General features: G+C 45.2%; 1 protein-coding gene and 1 pseudogene across 1 annotated transcript; one reads left to right on the top strand and one right to left on the bottom strand.

Moving 5' to 3' along the window:
* Window positions 1-1776: 1776 nt before the first annotated feature.
* LOC131902089 (small ubiquitin-related modifier 2-like) lies at window positions 1777-2296 on the top strand. The gene has a single exon (XM_059253137.1). The coding sequence runs from the start codon at window positions 1789-1791 to the stop codon at window positions 2116-2118; it is 330 nt and encodes a 109-aa protein (XP_059109120.1). The 5' UTR covers window positions 1777-1788; the 3' UTR covers window positions 2119-2296.
* Window positions 2297-5213: 2917 nt separating this feature from the next.
* LOC131902090 (zinc-alpha-2-glycoprotein-like) lies at window positions 5214-15663 on the bottom strand (annotated as a pseudogene).
* Window positions 15664-24779: the final 9116 nt, after the last annotated feature.

Here is a 24779-nt window from a genome sequence, read left to right as displayed (position 1 = left end):
TATATATGTAATAACTAAATAAATCGTTAAATAAAATAAAACTTATTTAAAAAAAAAAAAAAAAGAAAAAAAAAAAAAAAAGAAAGGTAGGACCTTTGATCCCTATGTTCCAGGATCTTTGGTACAGGAAGGCACTCTGCACACACTATCATAAGAGAAACACCATCAGGAAGCCAGCCAACAAACCCTTTATCTGCAATGGTGTACTACCCGCAAGATATGCTAGGTCAATGGTGGCTCAAAGCTTGTGGGAGTAACCAGCCAATGCCTGATTTGACTTAAGGCCAACCCCACAAGATGGAACCCTTACCCATCACTGCTTGGGTGACCAAAGATAGATAGTCCAGTGACCTAGGGTAAAACCAAATAACTACTGGCCTAAAAAAGAAAAAAATTACATGATGATAAAACGGCTCGTAATGGTATTCTACTATACTTATAGATCAGTGCCTTGTTCAGCCATCATCAGAGAATACTCCTTCTGCAGCAGATGGTTACAAATATAGAAACCCATAGCCAGACATTATGCAAAGGGTAAGAGACCTTGGAACATACAACCTAAAACAGAATGTCTCCATTAAATCCCTCCCATCAGAGCTCAGGTAATCCTGTGGAAGAAGAGCCAGAAGGGATGGAGGACACCAAGAAAATAAGACCTTTTAAATCAACATCAACAAAGCTCATATGAACTCACAGAGACGGAAGCAGCATGCACAGAGCCTGCACAGGTCTGCACCAGGTCCTCTGTGCTCCTAGTTTATAGTATTTTTATGGATTCCTCAGGGTGCTAATGCATGGTCTCTGATTCTTGTGCCTTCTCTTGGGCTCTTTTTCTTCTGTTGGTTTGTCCTGTCCAACTTCGATGTGATAGTTTTTGTTTTATCTCATTATATTTTATTATGTTCTATTTTTAAAAATGTTTAAATCAATGGATAAATGATGAATGAATGAATAAAACCTGGCCACTAGAGTGAAAGGTTAACAACTGAAGTGTCATTTATACCTGCTAAGAGAGGGAAATCAGTTTTCTTCAATAGAGTGACAATGGGTACACCAACCACTCCAGGCCAGGTCTCATGTTCAGGAGTTCAGGAGTAGTTGACCAACATATAATGTACTCCACAATTTTTTGTATGCTTTTGTTTGGTCACAGTTTGGTGGGTTTTGTTTTTTTGTTTCTGTTTTGCTTTGGGGTGGTGTTTTATTTTATTTTCTTCGTTTGGGGGGCTTTGTTTTATAGGGTTTTGTTTGTTTTTTGTGAAAGAACTCGAAGTTGGGTGGGTAAGGAGGGGTAAAGGATCTGGAAGGACTTGGGGGATGGGGAGAATATGATAAATTATATTTAAATTTAAAATAATTTTAAATAATAAAATGTTGTCGCGGTGTGTCGGTGGCACCGGTGTGTGGCTTCACCCGGATCCGTGAAAAGAAGACTGAGAGGCACCTTAAGAATGAATCTAGCCTTTCTTGGCTGCAAGGGGGTCCAGCCTCTAAGTCTATTTATGTAGATTCCTTTTCTTTTCTTTTTTGAGGGAGGGTCTTACTATGTAGCCTTGGCTGGCCTGGAACTCACTGTGTAGACCAATCTGTCCCCAAACTCATAGAGATCTGCTTGCCTCAAGTGTGCAGATTTTTTGACTGCCACAGTTATCAGGGCTATGGCTATATCTGTGGCTACCAGCAGTGGTTGCCTGAATGATGCCCAGGATCCAGGTCATGTGATACCCCAAGGTAAAAGATGTTTTTTTTTTTCTTTTTCTTAGTAGATCTCTTTAGGGGACTGGAGATATGGTTAAGAGCACTTGCTGCAGTGCCGACCGGTGCCTCTTTTGTGACGCGGCAGATGAGGAGACTCCAGCGCTCGCCATGGCGGACGAGAAACCCAAGGAAGGAGTCAAGACTGAGAACAACGAACATACTAAGTTTAAGATTAAGAGGCATACACCACTTAGTAAACTAATGAAAGCCTATTGTGAACGACAGGGTTTGTCAATGAGGCAGATCAGATTCTGGTTTGATGGGCAACCAATCAATGAAACAGATACACCTGCACAGTTGGACGTGGAGGATGAAGATACGATTGATGTGTTCCAGCAGCAGACAGGAGATGTCTACTAAAAAGTGAACCTGGTACTTTACTCCAGAATTTTGTTATAGACCAAGAATACATTCCCAATTAGAAAGCTGCAATTTGGTTCCACCACATCCTGACTACTGCAGTGTAGTTTTCTCTATTCTTTCATTTCCCTGTCCCCATTTCTTTATTGTACATAAAGTAACTGGTGTACGTGCACAAGCATTTGAGCTTTTTTCTTTTTTAAACTAAATGGCCAATGTTCTGTTTTGATTGACATCAGATGGAGATGGTCTGGGGGAAAGTACTGGTTCTGTGAAAATATCCCCCTCTCTCCATCAGTGGCATGCTCATCCAGCTCTTACCTTTATATTCCAGTAAGTTATTTTGCTCTCAATGTTTTAACAAAAGAACCCAACAACAAAATCCTTGCATACCTTGTTTGATTGGAGAATTTTAATGTTTTTCATTTATCATTGTAAAACCAAGGACAATTTTATAACTTTTTTGTTAGATGTAGGGCAATCTCTCTTTAAGTAGGGGTAAATTACTCTTGAACAAATGATCCTAGTTTTCCCTTCAAGTCAAGGGTCTTGTTGTTTTAATAAACTTCTCGTTTAAAAAAAAAAAAAAAAGAGCACTTGTTGCCCTCGGAGAGGTCCTGAGTTCAGTTCCCAGCACCGACAGAGTGATTCACAACCATCTATAACTCTAGTTTCATGAGATCCAATTCCTTCTCTTGACCTCTGTGGGCACCAGGGATGCACATGGTGCTCAGACAAAGATACAGGCAGCATAAGTATGTATGCAAAATAAAATAAATTAAAAATGAATAAATCTAAAAAAGTTCTTTTAAAAATTTAAAGAGATTAAAATTGAGAGGTAGCACAAGAGAGAGCATGGAGGGAGGGAGGGAAGGAGGGAGAGAGAAAGAATATGTATGTGCAGGTTACAGGAGTTGGTTTTCTTTTTTTAAAAAATAATTTATTTTTATTTTATGTGCATTGGTATTTTGCCTGCTTGTATGTCTGTGTGAGGGTGTTGAGTTCCCTGGACCTGGAGTTACAGACAGTTGTGAGCTGCTATATGGGTGTTGGGAATTAAACCCAGGTCCTCCAGAAGAGCAGTCAGTGCTCTTAACCATTGAGCTATTTCTCCAGCCCCAGGAGTTGGTTTTCTCCTTCTGCCATGTAGGTCCTAGAGATTGAACTCAGGTCATAAGCTTGGCAGCAAATACCTTTACCTGCTGAGCCACCTTGACAGCCCTTATGATTAATTTTAATTGCCAATTTGACACAACCTAGAGTCACCCAGAAAAAGTCTCAATGAGGGACTGCCCATATTGGATTGGCCTATGAGTATATCTGTTCAGATTATCTTGATTATGTTAATTGAGGTGAGAAGTTCTCTACCCACTGTGGGTGGCACCATTCCCTAGGCAGGAGATCCTGGACTGTATGTAGAGATGGTACTAAGCAGTTGTAGGCATGCATGAATTCATTTTTCTCTCTGCTCTTGACTGTGGATGTGACTAGTTACTTCAAGTTCCTGCATTGGCTTCTCCACAGTGATGGACTACAACTGCTGTTTAGTAATTTCTTTCAAGATTACATACTTTCATCTTGGAGGAAATCTTGTTAAGACATAGAATGTTAAAAGGGAGGTGAAGGAACAGGATGGGCTAAGGGAATGTGAAATATTTCATTCTTCAGGGGATTCACAAGCTTCAGGAAGTCACTGAAACTGATTAGATTTACTAGGCCCCGCCCTCTCCAAGCCTACATGAGTAATAAAGACTACCACGAGACAGTCACAGACAAGATGAGTTTTCTGGAAGAAGCATAGACCAGCCTTGTTGCCTGGGAGAGGCTCAGACTAGCTGAGCTAACTGCAAAGGACAATCTCCAAACTATTGAGCTGCCTGCAGGTTGTGTAGTGGGCTCAAGGTTTCCAGTTTTCATATGCTATCACCCGTGCTTCAGTGGACTTTGGTAATGAAACTGTTTTGAGTTATTTCTGCTCCTGTAAGTAATCCCTTACTCATATTCATGTAAATAATCTCAACTAATTGGTTCACCAGGTGGGACATTTCTTCGATCTGTAGTTGGTTCCCTAACTGGGGTTAGTAAATGTTTGCTCACGTCTCCCCAGGAATAGCATCATACAACAGAGACCTGGAAGGATAAGCCAGACGGCCCTTTTCTCTCTTAAAATAGTTTTTGTCAGGTTATCCTTTCACAACAACAGAAATAAAGCCAAGACATCTTTGAGTGAATATGAGAACAAATGTGTGGGGGCAGGACTATTGTGGAATATTAGCTTAAGATGTGTTACATTTGTATATGGAATATTTGTTTAATGATGCCAAGAGATGTTGCATTCTTTTATGTTGCATTCGTTTAACTTTGTAAAGCTGTGTTACTCTGTCTGACTAAAACACCTGATTGGTCTAATAAAGCACTGAATGGCTAACAGAGGGATATGCCTAGGCGGGAGAGGGATATGTGGGGCTGCTAGGCATAGAGAATAAATAGAAGGAGAAATCTCGGTTAGAAAAGAAGAAGGAGAATAGGGAGGGGCAAGAAAAGGAGAAGGAGAGGAGGATGCCAGGCACCCTGCCACACCACCAGCCATGGAGTAAGAAGGGAAGAAAGACATACTGTTATGTGATACTTTGTGTTCTGACAAATAAAGCTTGCTTGGACAGTCAGAGGCTGGAGCTAGCTACTAGTTAACCATAGAGGTCTGGAGGTCTGCACAGAGAGGAACAGGAAGTGAAAAGGCGGGGCAGAGACAGGATAATGGCCCTTTTGGACTGGAGGAACAGAAGAGGAAGGAAACGACTGTGGCTTCTCTCCTGCTCTCGTCTCAGGTTTTTATTGATAAGATTAATTATATTCATGATTCAGTATAGAATAAAGAAAAGTAAAAAGCCCAGAGGCAAAATGTAGAAGAGAAACACATTAAGTTAGAAAAGCTGGCTAGAAACAAACCAAGCTAAGATCAGGCATTCATAAGTAAGAATAAGTCTCCATGTATTTATTTGGGAGCTGGGTGGTGGGTCCCCAAAGAGTTTTAAAAAAACAAAAACAAAAAACAAAACAACTATACAGGACACATGGTAAAATCAACTCACACTTTTATAGCATCTCCAAGGTTAAAATGCCTTTCTATGCAGTACTAGGCATGAGGGGTTGTGAGGGCTTACAGATTAATCGGTGAGGAGTTTTACAAGGCCAGGTGATTTGACATTGAGTGTGTACTCAGTGCTTGGTGTTCAAGTCTTCTGTCCCCACTCCTGTTCCTTGGATTCTAGTTATCTGTCGCACAGCTGCCCATGGAAGACCTTGTGGGTGACATTGACTTCTGAAGCTCAACTCTCTCATGTCACACAGAGAGAGTAACTTACTGAGGCTGAGTTGCTGGGTTGCTTTCGGCTTTTGCTTTCTTTGTATCATCCCACTGCACCGAGAGTGACTGGGACAGTCCACTATGTTCTATGTGGCAGAAGTAGGGGTCTCTGTCCTGAGGAGGGACTTCCACCTCCACCCAGGACAGGTAGGTGCCATTTCCATTGGGAAAAACACCTCCTGATTTGGATGCCAGCATTTTGCCGGCCCGGTTCCAGTGCAGACTTATTCCTTGTGGGTAGAAGTCATAGGCCAGGCATTTGAATGTCCTTTTTCTTCCTGGGGCTGCACGGCTGGTGATTGTCACAGTGGGAGGATCTGTGGAGGGATCAAGTGTGGATGTTGAGAGTTTTAAGGTGGACTTTTTCCTTCCATGCTTTCATTCCTAACTCCCTGGATGACCATTTAATCTGACTCCACCAAGAGACCTTTGTGAAGCTCAGGAAGGTCTGAGGCTTCCCCCAAGCCTTCCCTGATGGGTTATGTAATATGTCCACAGCTACTTTCTCACTCCCTGCCTCATGTTGTGGTGTATTGACTTCAGTTGGCAACCGACGTCAGTTGAGACAGGGTTGGGGAGATAGCTCAGTGGGTAAAGGGCTGGCTGCATAAACATGATGATCTGAGCTTGGATCTCCAGAACACATATAAAAGTTGGATGCAGTCATGCATGTCTCTGTCCCCAGAGCTCATATATGGTGATGGGTAACAGAGACAGGAAAATACCTGGAAGCTGGTTGGCAGGCTAGCCTGGTGTCTCAAACAAGGTAGAAGGTGGGGACCAACAGCTGAGGCTCTCTTCCAATCTCCACACATGCACCCTCATACATACATTTATGCATACATACATATATAATACATCATACACACACAGACAGAACAAAACATAGAGACAGGACCTCACTACGTGCGTAGCCCAGGCTGGTCTTGAACTTGTGTTATTCCTTCCCCAAGTGCTAGGATTACTGGCATGTGTACTACCATGCCCAGATTCTGAGTGTCTTAAGTGTGCTTTATAGCCCCACCCCCATCTCAGCCCAGCTCCTTCCTTCTGTCCACATCTCTGTCCATTAAGCTGTTTCATATTCTAAATAGTCATTTCCCCTTTTCTCCAGTGATGTTTCAGTGTGTGGCACTTGATTCTGCTCCTGTTTGTTCTTCCTTCCTAGCCAGACGTTTAACACACCTACCTCTTCACTACAAACAAGATGAGAGGCATCACTGTATCGAGGAACTGCTATGGAGTTTGGAATCTGAAATGTGGAATTTGAGTGCCAACTGAAGCTGAATCCCAGTTCTTTCTTTCTCCATCTCTCCCACCCCTTTCAGAGACAGGGTATAGCTCTCCTGGTACTTGTCATGGAGGCAGGCCCTGAACTCATGGCAATGCTCTCTACCCTTAACCTTCTGAGTGCTGGGATTACAGCATGTGCTGCAAAGCAAGGATTATTTAGGGAACCTTGCAATTAAGCCAGTTTTGTTCCTGACTTGTGTGTGTGTGTGTGTGTGTGTGTGTGTGTGTGTGTGTGTATGTGTGTGTGTGTGTGTGTGTGTGTGTGTGTATGTATTTAAGATTGAATCCAGACTCTTGTACATGCTAGGTAGGTGCTCTACCACTGAGCCACACCCCAGCCCCTCACTGGGGGATTCTAAGCAGGTACTCTACCACTGAGCCATACCCCAGCCCCTCACTGGGGGATTCTAGGCAGGTGCTCTACCACTGAGTCACATCCCAGCCTCTCATTGGGGGAGTCTAAGCAGGTGCTCTAAAACTGAGCTGTAACCCCTAGTTCTTTCCACTTTTTTGATGAACATTCATTTTGGCTCTCACATCATGTCTTCAGAAGGAACGAATCCTAGTAGATGAAAGCTGAGGGAGTAAGGGACTAATAGGGATTGATGGGACAACCTGCCATGATCCCCTGAGCCTGAGATCACCTTGGTTTTCAGTTTAGTACTTGGAGCAGATCATAAAAGCAGTGCATACCTTTTTAGTCCAGATGAGATCTGCTGTAGTTCAGGTACCTCTTCAGCATTGTGGGGCACTCCTCCTCTAGGTATGCCTTGGCTCGCTGTGTGTAGACTTTTTCTGCCTCCCACTTCAGCTTGGTGTTCTCAGCTGCTGGGACTAAGGGGATCCAGGCTGGGATTTCTTTGTTGAATTCGATGAAATCCTGTCCATCGTAGGCATACCTCCAGAATGCTCCATTGCTTCTGTTATTCAATAGCTCACAACCGAACATTCCCTGGAAGGTGTGAGACCCTGAAGCCTCCCTGACCCCACAGGGATTCAGTCAGATGGGTGCCAACTCCAGCTGAGCAACTTTCATTCCTACATGCTTGGGAATCTAAACACTCAATTCTTTATCTTGGCAAACAGGTTACTGCTGTGGGATGATCCTTCTGTACGCTGTGAATATGTATTACTCTCATTGGTTAATAAAGAATCTGTTTGGCCAGTAGCCAGGCAGGATAAGGTTAGGCAGAAAAAACAAACTAAGGAGGGGATGGAGAAGGATGGAGCAAGAGAGATGCCAGTGAACCACCCAAGAAACAAGATGCCAGAGGACCAGTAATGCCACAGACCATATGGCAATACATAAATGAATAGAAATGGGTTAATTCAAATGTAAAAAGAGCTAGTTAATAATAAGCCTGAGCTAATGGCCAAGCATTCTGTAATTAGTATAACCCTCTGAGTGGTTATTTGGGAATTGGCAGGTGGGAGAGAAATGTCCATTTACAGGTTACTAGCCAGGCACACAGCAGAGGAAGAAACTGTATTTGGCTGGGTGTTTCAGGCCTCTCTCAGAGGAAATGCATTCTTTATACTTGGAGAATTTCATGATTATGGACAGATTCCAAGTCTATTTCTTTCTAACAGTGTCAGATACTCTGGGTGACTTTGAACTCCTGACCCTCTTGTCTTCATTTCACTAGTGCTGGGTTTACAGGTGTGTGACACCATACCCAGTTTTATGTGGTGCTGGGGATTGAACCCAGGACCTCTGGTGTGCTAGGCAAGCACTCAGATTTCAAGTCTTTTTTATCGTCTCATCTAACAAACTTATGTGTTTTAGTGGATGGTGAATTCTTCAGAATTAAACATAGTCACACTGAACTGCATTTCCACGTTAAATAGGAATTATTTGTGGTTTCTTATAGATTATAGGAATTTCTACATGCCACTTTCTATTTTGCATTTAAATCATTACTCTTTACATAATTGGATCACTTCCCTCTTTTCAGTGGTTAGTATCTTATTTATTGTTTGTTTATTTTTGGGACAGGGTCTCACTTTGTAACCCAGGCTGGCTTGGATCTCATTACGTAGCCTGGGCTGCCACAAACTCATGGCAATCCCCCTGTCTTTGCTTTCCGGATGCTGAGATTACTGATAAGCCACCATTCCTGGTGTTTACTCCAAACCTCTAAAGCCTTAATCCCCTTGCCCATGAACACAAAGTGACCTGCCTAGCACAGGTTAGTCTGATTACAACAGCGGATATTTACCCAGTCCTGAGTGGTGCTGTTGGCACAGGCTCAAAAAAAGCTCTTAAGCTGTCTGGGTTTAAATTCCAGATCTTCCCCTGGTCCACCCACCTGCCTTGTTAAGTGAACTATGAAATATAATTAAGCTTAAGTGAAATACTTAAAAAAATCTTTGAAATGACAACAGTAATAATAATCTTTGAAGATGTTATTTTGAGCATTAAATGTGATCATACCTGAGGCTAGCACAGAGCAAGTACTCAGTAAATGTAAGTTACTGTTACCTTCTTTCTTAATAATTAGATAATTTTGGTGTGTGTGTGTGTGTGTTTGGTGTAAGTGCATGTAAGTGTGCATGCACACTCAGAGCCCACAGAGTGCTGGGATGTTCCTCTACTGTTCTCCACCTGGATAGTGTTGAATCTGATACTTTCTCAAGTGGGCAGGAACATGGAGTTGAAAGGTCAGTGTCCCTGGGTAAGAAGTGACTCTGATACCACTTCTTTTAGGGGCTGAGGTCTGGAGTGAAAATAAAAGAAGCCATGGGGAAGGAGGAGGTCAATGTGAGTACGGAGGATGGGAGGTGTTGTGGGTGAACCTGTGCATGGCTATCTGTGCTTACTGCTCCTCCTTTGTGTGTGTGTGTGTGTGTGTGTGTGTGTGTGTGTGTGTGTGTGTGACTAGTTTCAGCCTGGGGAATCTTTTCCAGTCATATTCATGGGGCTGCTCAGGTAAAGCACTCCACCTCATTGGTCTGTAATATCTCACTGACCTGCACTGTCCTTGTAATAGTCCATGATGTCTTTCAGGGTCACGAGGAAGATCTCCTCCCTGGCCCTCTGAAGCTGGCTCTCCTTCTCCCAGTCCTCCATTCCTTCTACCTGGCTCCAAGGCCCCACGGGCTCCGCCTTCCTGCTGTTGCTGTCATAGTGGAAGAAGGCCTGGTCATTGAGAAACGCGGTGGCTTGAAACCTGGGGATGCCTTTGCTGGGCCTGGACAAGCCGGTGTAGAGGAAGATCAGAGAATAAGGCCCTGCGGAAGAGGGGAAGATTCTGAGGGGTGGGGTTCATGCCCAGGAGACCCACTGGGGAGGACCCGGCCATGGAGCTTCTTCCTCTGCTTTTACTGCCGCCTCACACTGTGGGAGGTTCACTCATGTGAAGGGGCGCTGTTTCTCCTGGGGATGCCATGTCAGAAACTGTTCTGTGTGTTGTCTCTACACTGTATCCTCTAGTTTGCATGTAAAATTATTTCTGTGTGTGTGTGTGTGTGTGTGTGTGTGTGTATGTGTGTGTGATATGTATGTATTCTTGTGGGTGTGAGCACATGTGCATGATGTAGAGGTCAGAGGTCAAGTTGGGATGTCTTCCTTTATAGCTTTCCATCTTTTTTAAAAATTGTGTCTATTTGTGTGTGTGTGTGTGTGTGTGTGTGACTGTGTGTGCACAAGCATGCACATGCCACTGTGTGTATAGCAGTCAGAGGACAGCTTGTAGGAGTTGGTTCTCTCTATCATGTGGGTCCTAGGGATCAAATTTAGTTATCTGGCTTGGTGGTAAGTACTACTACTTCTGAGCCATGTCTCTGGTCTGACATCTTATTTTTTTGAGATGGGGTTTCTCACTGGACCTGGAGTTCATCAGTTCAGGCAGGTTGGGCCATAAATGAACTCTAGGGATCTGCCTCTACCTGTCAGTCTATCTACCTATCATCTATCTACTATCTATCTATCTATCTATCTATCTATCTATCTATCTATCTATCTATCTGTCATATATTCATCCATCTACCCATTACCTGTCTATATCTTCCTGTCTATCTATTCATTCAGCCATTATCTATCTATCTATCCCTGTTTATATCTTTGCATCCATCCATGCATCCATCCATCCATCCATCTATCTACCTGTATATCTATCCCATTAGTTCTGTTCTCTAGAGGCCCCTTACTAATTCATATTTTTGGTATAGAATATACTTAACATTAAAAAATCTTTATTTAAAAAATTATATATACTGTACATGTGTACAATATGCAAAGAGGCCAGAAAAGGGTGTCAGATCTCTTGGGGCTAGCATTACAGGCAGTTATAAACTACCAAGTGGATTCTGGGAACTAAACCACAGGTCCTCTGCAAGAGCAACAAGTGCTCATAAGCGCTGAGCCCTCTTTACAGCCCCTTTAGAACATACTTAACATTCTAAAGACAGTGCCTTATTATAAAACAGACACAAATAACTATGTAACATTCTGGGAATGCACTAAGTTTTTAAACTGGTGCAGTTTGAAATCTTCATCCAAAATTTTGTGTGCAGCAAACAGCCTCAGTCCCTGTCCTGGAACTGACTGTGGATCTCACTGGTTCCCCGCTGCCTCATCTCACTGCGGAGGAAGGTCCTGGTTTCCTCTCTTCTAGCCTGCCTCTGTATTTTTCCCCTGGGATCTTAGAAGAGGGGCAAGAGAGAAAGTAGAGGAAATTCATGAGGTCCGTATTCAGTTCCACTGTGTGACTCTGGGCAGGTCACTTTGCCTCTCTGGGTATACTTTTCCCATGTGAAAAAAAAAGTCTTTTGTGTGTCTATGTGGGTGGGTGTGCTCATGGGTATGTCACAGAGTGCAGGTGGGTCAGAGGACACGCTTGGATGTCAATCCTGCCTTCCACCTTGTTTGTTGCTGCGCAAGCCATGTTAGCTGGCCTATGGGCTTCTGGGGGATTCTTCTGCCCTGCCTCCTGTCTTGCCATAGGAAAGCTGAGATTGTCGACAGAAGTGACCACATCTGGATTTCCGTGGGTCCTAGGGATCTGAACTTGAGTCCTCAAGATCATACTGAACCACCCCCCAGCCCTGATCCTCCTGCTTCCAGCTCCCATGTGGTGGGATGACAGGAATGAGACACATGGCTTGTGTGGTGCTGGGATAGTGAACCCCAGGCTTCATGCATACACAGCAGGCACCCTATGGACTGAGCTACACCGCTAGCCCTCAGATTCATGTTCCTTAAGGTCTCATTTAACACAAGTCCAGTGACTTCCAGAATGCTTCTACAAGGGTGATCTAGGTTAACTGGTAACTTTGCAAACTGGTTTAAAACTGGTTTACCACTGCACATATGGGAATCCCAGGTGCACGAGGGATCCTTCTTATGGCCCAGCATTCTGTTCTCTGCCTTCCCCTTATTTCTCCCCCAGTCTTCCTCTGTTTTGCCCACTCACCAGTCTCCTGAAGGACTGCAGGACCCAGAAGGAGAGGCAGGGACAGGCACCATTGCTACTATAGTGCCCGGGAGGAAAGTCTACACAGCGAACATGGCTCTTTCCGTGAGGCCTGGCATCCTGCCCAGGGGAGGTGATTCCACAGCCAATGAGAGAGCTTAGAGGAATTCCTCCTCAGACAGCGTTGAAGACAGACACACAAACCGGCTGGGCAGAGGTGTGCTCACAGGCTTCACACACAGGGGCTGCTGAGAGCTGAGAAAGCCAGCCTAAGGACAGAGACCTTCTGTGTCCCTCAGATGAAAGAACGGCAGTGGGGTGGAGGAGTGTACAGCAGGTGGTAGATAGCTTGAAGGTGTGCCATTCTTACAGTATACGGTGACATCCCCTACCCTGGTGTCAGCAGGAGGATTTGGGTGTTGCTAAGACCATGTTGTAAGAATGAATTCTTCCTTCTACAAAAGTTCTGAATATGTCCAAAGTGTGGGCAAGATGTACTCTGGAAGATTACATCTCGTGAATTCAAGGGAAAACCTAAACACACCCTCCAGGTTCCCTTGCTTCAAGTAGACTTCATTGACTGACTGATCTAGACAGGATCTCACGTATCCTGAGCTGATCTTCAACTTCCTACGTGGTTGACAATGATTCTAATGCTTCTACATCCCAAGCCCTGGGATTACAGGCATGAGACACTACACTTGCTTTATGTGGTGCTGGGGATGGAACCTTTGCGCATGCTAGGCAAACACTCTGCCAACTGAACTACATCCCAGCCCCTTCGTTGACTTTAAAGACCACTAATTTTTGTAAGTCACATGGTTGAACAATATAGTCTCCCACTAGCTTTGCTATGAAGGCGAGAAAGCCACCAAATATCCTTTGTACCCTTGTTTACACAGAGACAAGATTCACAGAGAGGGAAACAAAAGGTGTCTGCTAAACAAAAGACGGATTAGGGCTAGGTGCTGCTCTCTGGAGCCAGGCCCGGTGCAGCCAGCGGGAACGCTGCCACAGGGGAGGGAGGAAGAGAGGGAGGGAATTCCTAACTATCCTGGAATTCCTAACTACCTTGCCACCCTCCTGTCTAAGACAAATCCCTTTAAAAGCCTCACACCTGCAGCTCTTCTCAGGGTGGTTTGTTTTTTTGTTTTTTGTTTTTTGTTTTTTTTTTTTCAGGGTGGTCTTTGCAGCAGTGGCCTCCACCATTTATTTATTTATTTTTTCCTTTTGAGAAATTTTCTTTTTCCTTATCCATGACCAATAAAGCAAACTTTGGTGCTGCCTGCCTTAGTTATCCTTTAAGCACGAGTCAGGAGTTCTTCTGGAATCCAGGGCTGGGGCTGAAGACAAGCGAACACTATTTCCTCCCCACCAATGGATACCACACGCACCGTGAAACTTGCTTTTTTTTTTTTTTTTTTTTTTTTTTGGCTATTGACCTTTATGGATGTTGCAAGTGTTGTTCCTTTACTGTTTGCTTTCACCAGCTTGCCTGCATGGCTGTTTATTTCAGGAGGATGTCTGGGTTACCACGTGTGGGCTGCTGGGGACTGCATGCTCTGTGTGTGTGTGTGTGTGTGTGTGTGTGTGAGTGTGTGTGTGTGTTGTGCATGTGCATATGCATTTGTGTGGGGGCCAGAGCTGATGTCTTGTGTCTGCCTCAGTTACTCCCCACTTTATATTGAGACAGGATCTCTCACTGAACCTGAACCTCACAGGTTTGTCTTGACTGGCTAGCCAGCAAGCCCAGGTATCCCCCTGTCTCAGCCTCCCCAGTCCTGGCATTACACATATGTGCTGCTTGCTTGAATTTGGGTCCTAATATCTACATAGCAAGCACTTTAGTGGCAGCTGTCTCCCCAGATGACAGTCTATGCTTTTATGCATCTTTCCGGGCCCACATGCCCACCCGCTCTGCAGCTAAGCTGGGAGAGAACCCATCCTTCCTACTCTCCAACCTTGGCTAAGGCGCTTCAGAAGCAGAACAAACCACACTGCTTAGACTTAGTCACCTAATGGGCCACCCGCAGCTCTCCAGGGTCAGCAAGGAGCAAGCTTCATCCTGTTCCTTGGAGATCACACTGAGATCTCCTCTGTAAATCTCAGCTCAGAAGCCTTCTACCACACCTCATACATGGGAACAGAGTTGGAGGTTGGTGTTGGCGAGTGTGTCCCCTGCAGAACTTAACTGTGGACCACTGAAAAGAGTCGTCAAAGCTTTGGTAGCATTCTGATGCAACCCTGCTTCAATCAATGGGAGCAATCGACTTGCCATCCCCTCCTCCACCCATGTAGATAAAGGATCCATCCAGCTCAAGAGTGGACATGTGAGGAGGAGGCAGTTTGCCGTAGTCATATGCTCCCTGAATGTTTTTGCTGGCTGTGTCAAGAATGCAGCACCTGGGGCTGGAGGGATGGCTCAGTGGGTAGTACTTGGGAACCTGAGTTCAGATTCCCAGCACCCATAGAAAGTTGGGTGTGGCTGTGCACACCTGTGATCCAGCACTAGGGGTCAGAGTCAGGACCACCATGGGAATGGGTGGGTAGGGGCTGTTGGAGGCTTTGTAAGCAGCCAGGTTAGCTGGCCAGCTCCTGGTTCAATGACAGGCCTTGGCTTAAAAACAAGCAAGGAGCCAGGCGTGGTGGCACATACCTTTAAGCTGGCACTGGGAGGTAGAGGCAGGCAGATCTCTGAGTTTGAGGCCAGCCTACCCTACATAGCAAGTGATAGGCCAGCCAGGGCTGCACAGTAAGACCCTGTTGCTCCCAACAAAACAGGCTATAAGGTGGAGCAGTGACTGAGGGAGACAGTCTGAAGTTGACCTCAGGCTTCCACAAATGCCTGCATGGGTGATCACACCTGCACACACGAGCGTATACACTCATAACACCACACCCACACATTCACACCCACACATGAATGCAAGACCCTGTCTGTTCTTCATCCAGGTCATTTCTCAGAGAACGGTTTGAAGTGGAGTTTTCCCAGGGGACAAGATGCTGACTCCCTTTGCAAAGAGAGCCGGTGTCCTTACTGCTGTCTGCAAGCACATGATCTCACCAAGACCGATATTTCTAGACTACAACATAAATCTTTCCAGGGTTCATCTGGCCTCAGAGAGACATTGTTAGAACTTTAGGGGCCTAAGGGAACTTTGGCCAAGAAAGACGCACGTGTTGCAGCAGATGTCTCAGTCTGTAGGTCTTTCTTTCTCACCCTGTCTCCTGTCTCTGAGGTGTTCTGGAAACAGCAGCAGGTTAATTTACTGGTTCGTAATTCCGGACCCTGAGAAGCACCCACACTAGGGGACGATCCTATGCCCCCATTGCTCACCTTCTGCAGGCATTGGGGTTCTTGAGGGTGGAAAAAGCTTTGACTTGAGTCAACCAACTCACCTGTGATGGAACGGTGGGATTAGGGTTGGTCAGCGCCTCCCCTCCTCCACCCAACCCCCCAACCCCGCACATTTAAGCGAAGGGAGAAATTTCAGAAATAATTAAAGACAGTGTGGCCTTGGCTGTGGGCTTGCTATAACCGCTAGGGAAGGAGCACAAAATTAAATTCCACTGTAACTGCTCCAAGTGGTCGCTAGGTGGCGCCATATCCTGGCTGGGACCTGGACAACTCTCAGGGCCCGAGAGCAAGAACACTGCGGTGTAATTTACCTCAACTGATGCTCTCAGGATGCACCCGCCAGCAGGCAAAGGCCTCTATGGGGACGTGCGGGTGGTGCAGGGACGTACTTTTGTCTGGATTTATTCTTCCTGACTTTACATTTTGGAGAATAACCTTAGATGATTGCAGAACTTTTCCAAGCCCGGCCGTTCGGATGGAACAATCAAGGCAGGCGCCCTCTGTCACTGAGTTACATCCCTAACCTCTTTCTCCTCCCCTCCCTTCCTCCTCTTTATCACCTCCGTTCCCTTTTCCTCTCACTCCCCTCTTCTCCCCTTCTCCTTCTTTGACTTCTCCTTCGCCCCCCTCCTCTTCCCCACCACCTTCCTCTTGTACCTTCTTTTCCTTTTCCTCCTCATCTCCTTTTTATTTTGAGGCTTATGTAGCTCAGGCTAGTCTCCAGCTTGCACTCCCCCTGACCCCCTGCACCAGCAGCTGGGTTAAAGGCCTACACCACCAGGCTTTGCTGGATCCCCAGTTGTCTGTCCAAAAACGTGTCATAGAGGTGTTTGGTCCTGGGGTTCCAAGGCTTCCACACTGGGCTCTGCTCAGTGTGGGAAGAGCAGAGCCTGAACCCTGGATTCCTCTTGGATCTCTGGTGCGGCTTTATTAGACGAACTTTACTATTCCTGCGGCATCCACCCTTAAACCCACCTTTTAGCCTCCAAGGGATTCGGTTGGAACTGAGGCGGGGAAGGAACCTGACATCCCTTCACTGCTTTCTAGCCCAGTTCTCCCCGGCTCCAGTTGCAGCAGAGTTTGAAATCCGGCAGGCTTTAAAAATTATGGCTTTTCCCCTTAAACATTTGTAAAATTACTGGAGCTGGGGATATGGCTCAGTTGGTAGAGTGCTTGGCCCTGGGTACCGTCTCCCACATCTGTATTGTACAGAACTGGCTATGGTTGTGCATGTTGGGGAAGTAGAGGCAGGAGTGTGTGTGTGTGTGTGTGTGTGTGTGTGTGTGTGTGTGTTGTGTAGGTGCACACATGTGCAGGTGCTCATGCCTGTGTATGTGTGCAGAGGTCAGAGGAGGCTGTTGGGTGCCCTGCCTTATCACTCCCTGCCACATTTCCCTGAGACAGGGTTTCTCACTGAACCTGAAGCCAGGTCAGCAGGCCCAGATCTTTTTCTCTCCACCCACCCAGTGGGTGTTGAAGCTACAGACAGTGTTGAGGCGACAAAAATGCATAACCACTCTTAGTTTTTCCTGTGGGTGCTGGGGATTCAGACTCAAGTCCTCATGCTCACACAATAAACACTCTTAACCTCTGAGCCATCTCCTCAGCCTCAGCCCTGCTTACTTAGTGTATGTGTGTGTGTGTGTGTGTGTGTGTGTGTGTGTGTGTGTGTGTATTTGTAGGTCAGAGGTTGATAACAGTCCCTTTCCATCTTATTTTTTGAGACAAGGTCTCTCTCACTGACCCCACTTCGTGGCTAGTCTGACTGGTGAGTGAACCCCAGGAATCCTCCTGTGTTTTCCTCCTTGGTGCTGGGACTATAGGTGTTCACTGCCATGCTTAGCTTTTTGTGGAGGGGTGGGGGATCTGAACTCAGGTCCTCAAACTTGCATGGCAAGCACTTTACCAACGGAGGCATTTCCCTAGCTTCTTAATTTTTTGATATAAGCATATAAAGCAATATGGTTCATTATGACATTTTATCACATAATTTGCTTCCGTCGATCCTTCTCCCTCTCCACTCTGTCTCTCCACTCCTTGACCCCTCCCATGCCCAGTGGTTCCCTTTGCCCTTTCAGGTCACGTGCGTTATTTCACCTCACTCTTCTCTTCTCAAAACTTCTTTTTCCACTCTTGTGGTTTCCTTTCTAGTTTCATGAACTATACCAACACTAGCATCCACATAAATACACACATACAAAGATCCAAATATTGGAGAGAACACACCATGTTTGTCTTTGTGAATTTGGGCTATTTTGTTTAATCTAATAATTTCCAGATTTCTGTGTGATGATAGGACCAGGCCTAGCCAGAATGTTTTCTAGGGCTAGGCTTGTTAAGTTGTATCTAGTTCTGCATGTTCTGCCACTTAGCTTTTGCTGACTGGCCCTGAACACCTCTTCCTCCATGTATCTCTCACTCTTCCTAAGACCTGGTGTGAAAAAGAAAGGGACGGAGAGAGGAAAGATCCCTCCTTCTAGTGTGTGTGTGTGTGTGTGTGTGTGTGTGTGTGTGTGTGTGTGTGTATAGAGGTTCTAGGCCAGTAGTTCTCAACATTCCTAATGCTGTGACCCTTTAATACAGTTCCTTACAATGCCCCCCCCCCGCAACTATACAATTATTTTTGTTGCCACTTCATAACTGTAATCTTGTTTTCTACTACTATGAACTGGAATGTAAATATCTGTGTTTTTTTTATAGTCTTAGGCAACTCCTGTGAAAGGGATGGTGTACCTTGAAGGGGTCGTGACCCATGGGTTGAGAATCACCATTCTAGGCTGTATGCTTCTTTCTACTGCTTACCCTTGGGTGATGCCTGCTCCCTGAGTACCCAGCTACTCCAGGTCTTGGCACACATCACTAACATCTGGCTGTGGGTGGAGGCTGGTCTCATCTGGTGGGAAGAGAGGGGACAGCAGGGACATTGTTGGTGGCATAAAGCAGTGCAGTGAAAGCTTCCTGGCACCGAGCCTAAGAAAGTTATTATGAAAGAGAAGTTTGTCTTGGTGTTTTAACGTCTCGACAGCAGCTTAGAAATAAATAGGCGGAACATCTCTCCCTCCAGCCTTCGGGGCCAACTGCAGCCTCCTCTCCTGAGACCCACACTGACCTGGGCTGTGGGCATTTATAAATAGAGCCATTGAGGAATCAGGGGGAAATTCCTGCACCCTTGAGAAATGTTCTTATTGCTGGGTCCTGGTCATCTACCCACTTCCCACCCCCAGTGCAGACATTTTTAACTCTCTGGCTGGACTATCTGTGTAACCCCAAATGGCGGGGTCACCCCTCTTAGTTTCCAAGTGCTTGCTTACCATGAGCAGAGGTGAGGTGTACTTGACTCAGTGGATCCTTCCTAAGAAGTGGTTTAGCAAATGGGGAAAATAGGATTCTTGACCTTTCATTTCTTTCCATTTGGCCTCTTCCAGTCGCTGTTTCAGTGACCTCTCCAGGTCAGTTTTAACCCCTTCATATCTTAGTTTCCTATAACCCAAGGGTGGTATTAAAGTCCACTTCCTAGGCTTGGAATGAGGGTCAAATGAGGTCATATTTGTGACTGTTTAGGAAGGTAGCTGGTAAGTACACCTTAGCCAGCCTGCTCCTCTGACCCCCTCCTTCCTTTCTCCCTCTCTCCCTTCCTTGTACTTTCTTTTCCCTTCCCTCCTTCCCTCTTTTCCCCTCCTCTCCCTTCCCCTTCTCCTCCTCCTTCTGTTTTTGATCTTCTACCTCTACTTCCCAAATTCTGGGATCATGAGAAAGAACGCATTTGACTTGAGCTTTCTTCTATTCATTCATTCATTCATTCGTTCATCTTTGTGTGTGTATGTATGTGGGTACACAGGTGCCGTGGCATTCGTGTGGAGGTCAGAGAACAACCTTCAGTGGTCAGTTCTCTACTTCCATAATGTTGTGCAATTTACAGTCATCAAGATTTATGTCTACACCAAATTCACTAACATTATCTCATTATACAAAAAAAAAAAACCCACAGGAGATGGAGAAATGAATAGGAACACAGTCACAAAATCAGACTACAATTTACACTTCTCAGTCTGTGGACATTCAAAGAAAAGAGTGAGTGACAGAAGATAAAAAAATGACATGAAATGCCAATGCCAAGCTCACACACCTGCTGCTCATTCACATATACGCACATGTATGCATGTACCATAGAGAGAATGTAGTGCAATCACGTTACTTCTCAGGGCATCTGTCTCTCAATGGCTGGCTTAGCAAGAGGAGCATAATTAAAGCTAATGATTGGTAGATAGTTCTCAAGTGTTCATCAAAGGACCAGACCAATTTGCATTAAAAATTGACTATCTACTTATTTATTTTGCATGTATGTTACAATATAGTCTCACTAGATTTAGGAAAATATTTATGATTTAAAAATATTTTTGAGTAATCCCAGTACTTGGGAGGTGGAGGCAGGAGGATCAGTTTTTTTGGCTAGAACTGTACAAAGACAAACAAGCAAACAAAACAAAAAGGGCCTGGGAAGGGGGCTCAATCAGTAGAAGGCTTGCCTTGCAAGCATGAGTACTAGGATTTGAGCTCCAGAACTCACATCAAACAAACAAACAAACAAGCAACACCCCCAACCTGGGTGTGGAGCCTGCACAGGTTCAAGCCAGCTGGGGTCCCAGCCCTGAGAGGGGAAAGTGAACAAGGGCTCCCAACCCTTAACTATCTGCAACTGATACTCATTGGCAAAGGAAAAATTAGTTTTCTTCAATGGTGTTTCACCGAGCATGTTAACCCCAGTTCAGAGCAGGCCCCATACGCAGAAGTAGAAGGCCAGCATAAAATGAACTCAATGGTATTTTTGTAGACTTTGTCTCATATTGTTTTGTTTGGGTATTTTTTTTTTTGTCCCCTTGGTCTTTTGCTTGTGAATTTTGGTTTATGTGATTATTATCATTATTATTATCATTATTATCATTATTATTATTACTATTATTGTATGTGTGTTGTGTGTGCTTTTATTTTTTGTTTTTGTTTCTTTTTTAAAGAGAGGGAAAGGAGAGGCTGGAGAGATGGTTCAGCGGTTAAGAGCACTGGTTGCTCTTCCAGACAGGATCTAGGTTCAATTCCCAGCACCCACATGGCATCTCACAAGTGTCTATAACTCAAGATCCAGTGGATTCGACTCTCTCACAAAGACATGCAGGTCCAACACCAATGTATATAAAAAAAATAAAGAGAGAGAAAGGGCATGGAGTTGGGTGGGTAGGGAGTCTCTGAGAGGAGTTGGGGGGAGAAAAATGTGTGATCAAGATATATTTTATGAATTTCTTTCAATTAAAAAATAGAATTATTTTTTATTTTTTATTTTTTTTGGTATTTCAAGACAGGGTTTCTTTGTGTAGCCCAGCTGTCCTAGAACTTGCTCTGTAGACCAGGCTGGCCTTGAACTCAGAGAGATCCATCTGCCTCTGCCTCCTGAGTGCTGGGATTAAAGACGTGTGCTGCCGGGTGGTGGTGGCCCATGCCTTTAATCCCGGCACTCGGGAGGCAGAGCCAGGCGGATCTCTGTGAGTTCGAGGCCAGCCTGGGCTACCAAGTAAGTTCCAGGAGAGGTGCAAAGCTATACAGAGAAACCCTGTCTCGAAAAACCAAAAAAAAAAAAAAAAAAGTGTGCCACCACTGCCCGACTAAAATAAATAAATATTAAAAAAAAATACCCTGGACATGGTGGGGTGTATTTGTGATCCCAGAATTGGGGAGACAGAGATATGCAGATTCTTAGGGCTTGTAGGCCAGCCAGGCTAGCCTACGTGGTGAATTACAGGCCAGAAAGAGAGCCTGTCTCAAAAAACCAGGTGGATAACTCCTGAGGAATGACAGCTGAAGTTGACCTCTAACCTCTACATGCAAGCACACATATGCATCTATGCACCCATGAACATTCGAGTCCATACCTCCCCAATATTTGTAGTTTGTAGAGGTAGGTTGGTTAAGAATTGCCCTAGACTACTAATAACCAAGCAGACATTTTAATGGCATAAAACCAGATGTGTTTATTCTCTTCCCCACAAAAGAAGTTCAGGATTAAGCCTCTCTGCATGCCCAGTGTTGCTCTTCCCCTTTCTCAGCTGCATCTCTGCAGGGACCCTGGCTGCAGTGATGCAGGAAGGAATGGGTGTGGAGCAGAAAGCTCTCACTGGGGCTTTCTGAGCTGCTGAGAGGACACGGAGTGGATTCCCATGGTGCTTTAAGAGTTGCAATATTTCTTCTAGCCAAGAGGACATTGACAAGTCACATGAATTCTGGGATGAGAACTACCTGAGGAAGGTATGTGCGTACACACACACACACACACACACACACACACACACACACACACACACCACTCTTTAATTTTTTTTAAGATTTATTTATTTTATGTGGGTGAGTGTTTTGCCTGCATGTATGTATGTGCACCACATGCATGTCTAGTGTGTGGGGCAGTCTGAAAGGGCATTGGATCCCCTGGAACTGGAGTTATATGGATGGTTGTGAGCTGCCATATGGGTGTAGGGAACTGAACCTGGGTCTGCAGCAAGAGCAGTCAGTGCTCTTTTTTCTCTCTTTCTTCTTCGAGACAGGGTTTCTCTGTGTAGTTTTGGTGCCTGTCCTGGAGCTCACTCTGTAGCCCAGGCTGGCCTCGAACTCACAGAGATCCGCCTGGCTCTGCCTCCCGAGTGCTGGGAATAAAGGCATGTGCCACCACCGCCCGGCTCGCAGCCAGTGCTCTTAACCAACCCTGAGCCTTGTCTCCAGCCTCCCTTTCTAATTTTTTTGACCATCGCATACTTGCACACATTGAGTTATGATTGTATTTATTCTGTATTATCTGGCCCTCCCCGTCTCCTTCTTCTACCTTCCTCTTCCTAATTAGTCCCTTTGGTACTTTTCACCTCTCTCTCTCTCTCTCTCTCTCTCTCTCTCTCTCTCTCTCTCTCGTGTGTGTGTGTGTGTGTGTGTGTGTGTGTGTGTGTGTGTGTGTAAGCCTTGAGCAGGTAACCCTGAGTTCATGATTGCCATGTCATGTCCGGCAGACAGCATTTCTTAGTGTTCCTCTCTATCCTCTGACTCCTACAATCTTTCTTCCCCTCTTCTGAGGAGTTCCCTGGGGTTTGGAGGAGACAATATAGATGCCTACTTAGGGCTGAGCACTCAAAACTCACTTCTCTGGGCACTTTGAATAGTCACGAGACTCTATGTAATCATCTTTCACAGCAAAAAGAAAATTCTCTGACCTAGGGTAACACTACTCTGTGGGTATAAACATAAGCAACTATTTTTTTCCTTTTATTGAAAATAGATGCTTGCCAGGCAGTAGTGATGCACGCCTTTAATCCCAGCACTTGGGAGACAGAGGCAGGAAGATCTCTGTGAGTTTGAAGCAAGCCTGGGCTACAGAGTGAGTTCCAGGACAGCCAGGCTACACAGAGAAACCTTGTCTTGAAAAAACAAAGAAACAAAACAAAACAAAACAAAACAAACAGCCAAGCAAAAAAGAAAATAGATTCTTTTCTCATACCATGCATCCTGATTATAGTTTCCCTCCCTGTGCTCCTCCCCACCTCCCTCCTTTGATTCACTCCCTTTCTGTCTCATTAAAAAAGAACAGGCTTCTAAGAGATAACAACCAAAATGACAAAATAAAATACAATAAGATGAAGCAAAACTCACCCCACTGAAGCTGGACAAGGCAACCCAACAGAAGGGAAAGCACCCCGAGAGCAGGCACAAGAATTAGAGACCCATTAGCTCACACAGAAGTCCCATAAGAATACAAAGCTGAAAGCTGTAATATATATGCGGAGGACCTGGTGCAGATCCATGTCATAGACATAAACAATTACTAAACAGACTGACAGCATGTCTGGTTAGCAAAACGTCACTAGTAGGTTTCCTTCTAGGGCCTACGACCTCCCCATGCATAGACTTTTGAACACTCTTATATGGGTAAACTTACTCTTCGGGTGCTTTGGACACACTTTCGGGTTTTGAGTGAGGGAGTTTATTAAGCCCATAGAAAGACAATGTAAAAGAATAAATGGAAAGTGATAGGGTGACAGAGATGAACACCATCAAATTGGGGCTTACAAACACCCAGCAGGAAATGACTGGGGGGTGGCAGTCAGCTGGGGTTTCCCACAGAGAGATTCCTGGGAAGAGCAAGGTGTCCCTCTGGCAAAGATTCTAAGTAAAAGAACAACCCTACACAAAGAACTACAGGCAGCTGGGTGAAGCTGAGAGAGGGGGTCATTCCCAGGGAAGAGCATTCCCATTGTTCAGTGCCAAACTGTGGTCAGCCCTAAAAATCATAATACTAGTCCATAATTATCTGGACTCAACAGGTTGTATTTAGCAATATATATGTATACACAAAAACAGACGTGTATGCAATAGCAGTTGATGAAGAAAAAAGGCCATGAATTTGAAGGAGATGGGGAGGGGCATGTGGGAGGGTTTGGAGGGAGAAGAGAAGGGAGAAATGTTGCAATTAAAGTAAAATCTCAAAAAGAAACAAATAAAAGAAAAAGAAAAAATAAAGAATAAATAATAGACAGAAGTAGCATCATCAGATTGGGTGCTCACAAGATCCAGCAGAAACTGACTGGGGAAGTCGAGGCAGTCATTTGGAGTTCTTCATTTTGCTTTCTCTCCAATGGCTGAGCTCCCCGTGTCTGAACGTTCAGCTCTCCTCCGATTCTAGGTAGTTTTGTATTATGGGATACACGGTGGTAACTTCTGCAGTATTTCCCAGCAGTTCGTTTTCCATCTAGCTGTTCTCAAGGATATAATGCTTTTATTCTTTGCCTGTCTGTTGTTCCCTTCCCTCCCTGTCACAGAGTCTGGGAGGCAGCCCATCTCTAGACAAAGGGCTTTGGAGGACAGGGAGACAAACACACTTGGGTCTGAGACTGGAGAGGACAGCTCCACTTCCGGAGCCAGCTTCTCAGTGAGCTCAAACATCCCAAGACAATTAACCAATATAATGCACATAATAAACCTTCACTCTTGTTTCAGATGACCTCAAAGATCCCCATCCCCATTCACTTAGAGAATACATCCCGTACCATGAACACCAGAGTCATTCTCCAGGGCTCATGCCTCTAGGGCTGGGTCCTTAAATTGAAATTCTTTTAGGCTGGAGCGGGGAGCCTGCCGGGAATGAACAAGAGAAGGCGAAGGAGTGGGAGGCTGCAGGAGGCAGGGCCATCCCAAGAGCCTGGAC

Source organism: Peromyscus eremicus, unplaced genomic scaffold (genome assembly GCF_949786415.1).
Source record: "Peromyscus eremicus unplaced genomic scaffold, PerEre_H2_v1 PerEre#2#unplaced_1861, whole genome shotgun sequence".
In the NCBI taxonomy this organism is placed as follows: domain Eukaryota; kingdom Metazoa; phylum Chordata; class Mammalia; order Rodentia; family Cricetidae; genus Peromyscus; species Peromyscus eremicus.
This window is presented reverse-complemented; position numbering and strand designations above follow the sequence as displayed.

Bases quoted from the DNA above. Each gene is read 5' to 3' on its own strand.
- LOC131902089 (XM_059253137.1), top strand. From the start codon at position 1,789: ATGGTTAAGAGCACTTGCTGCAGTGCCGACCGGTGCCTCTTTTGTGAC.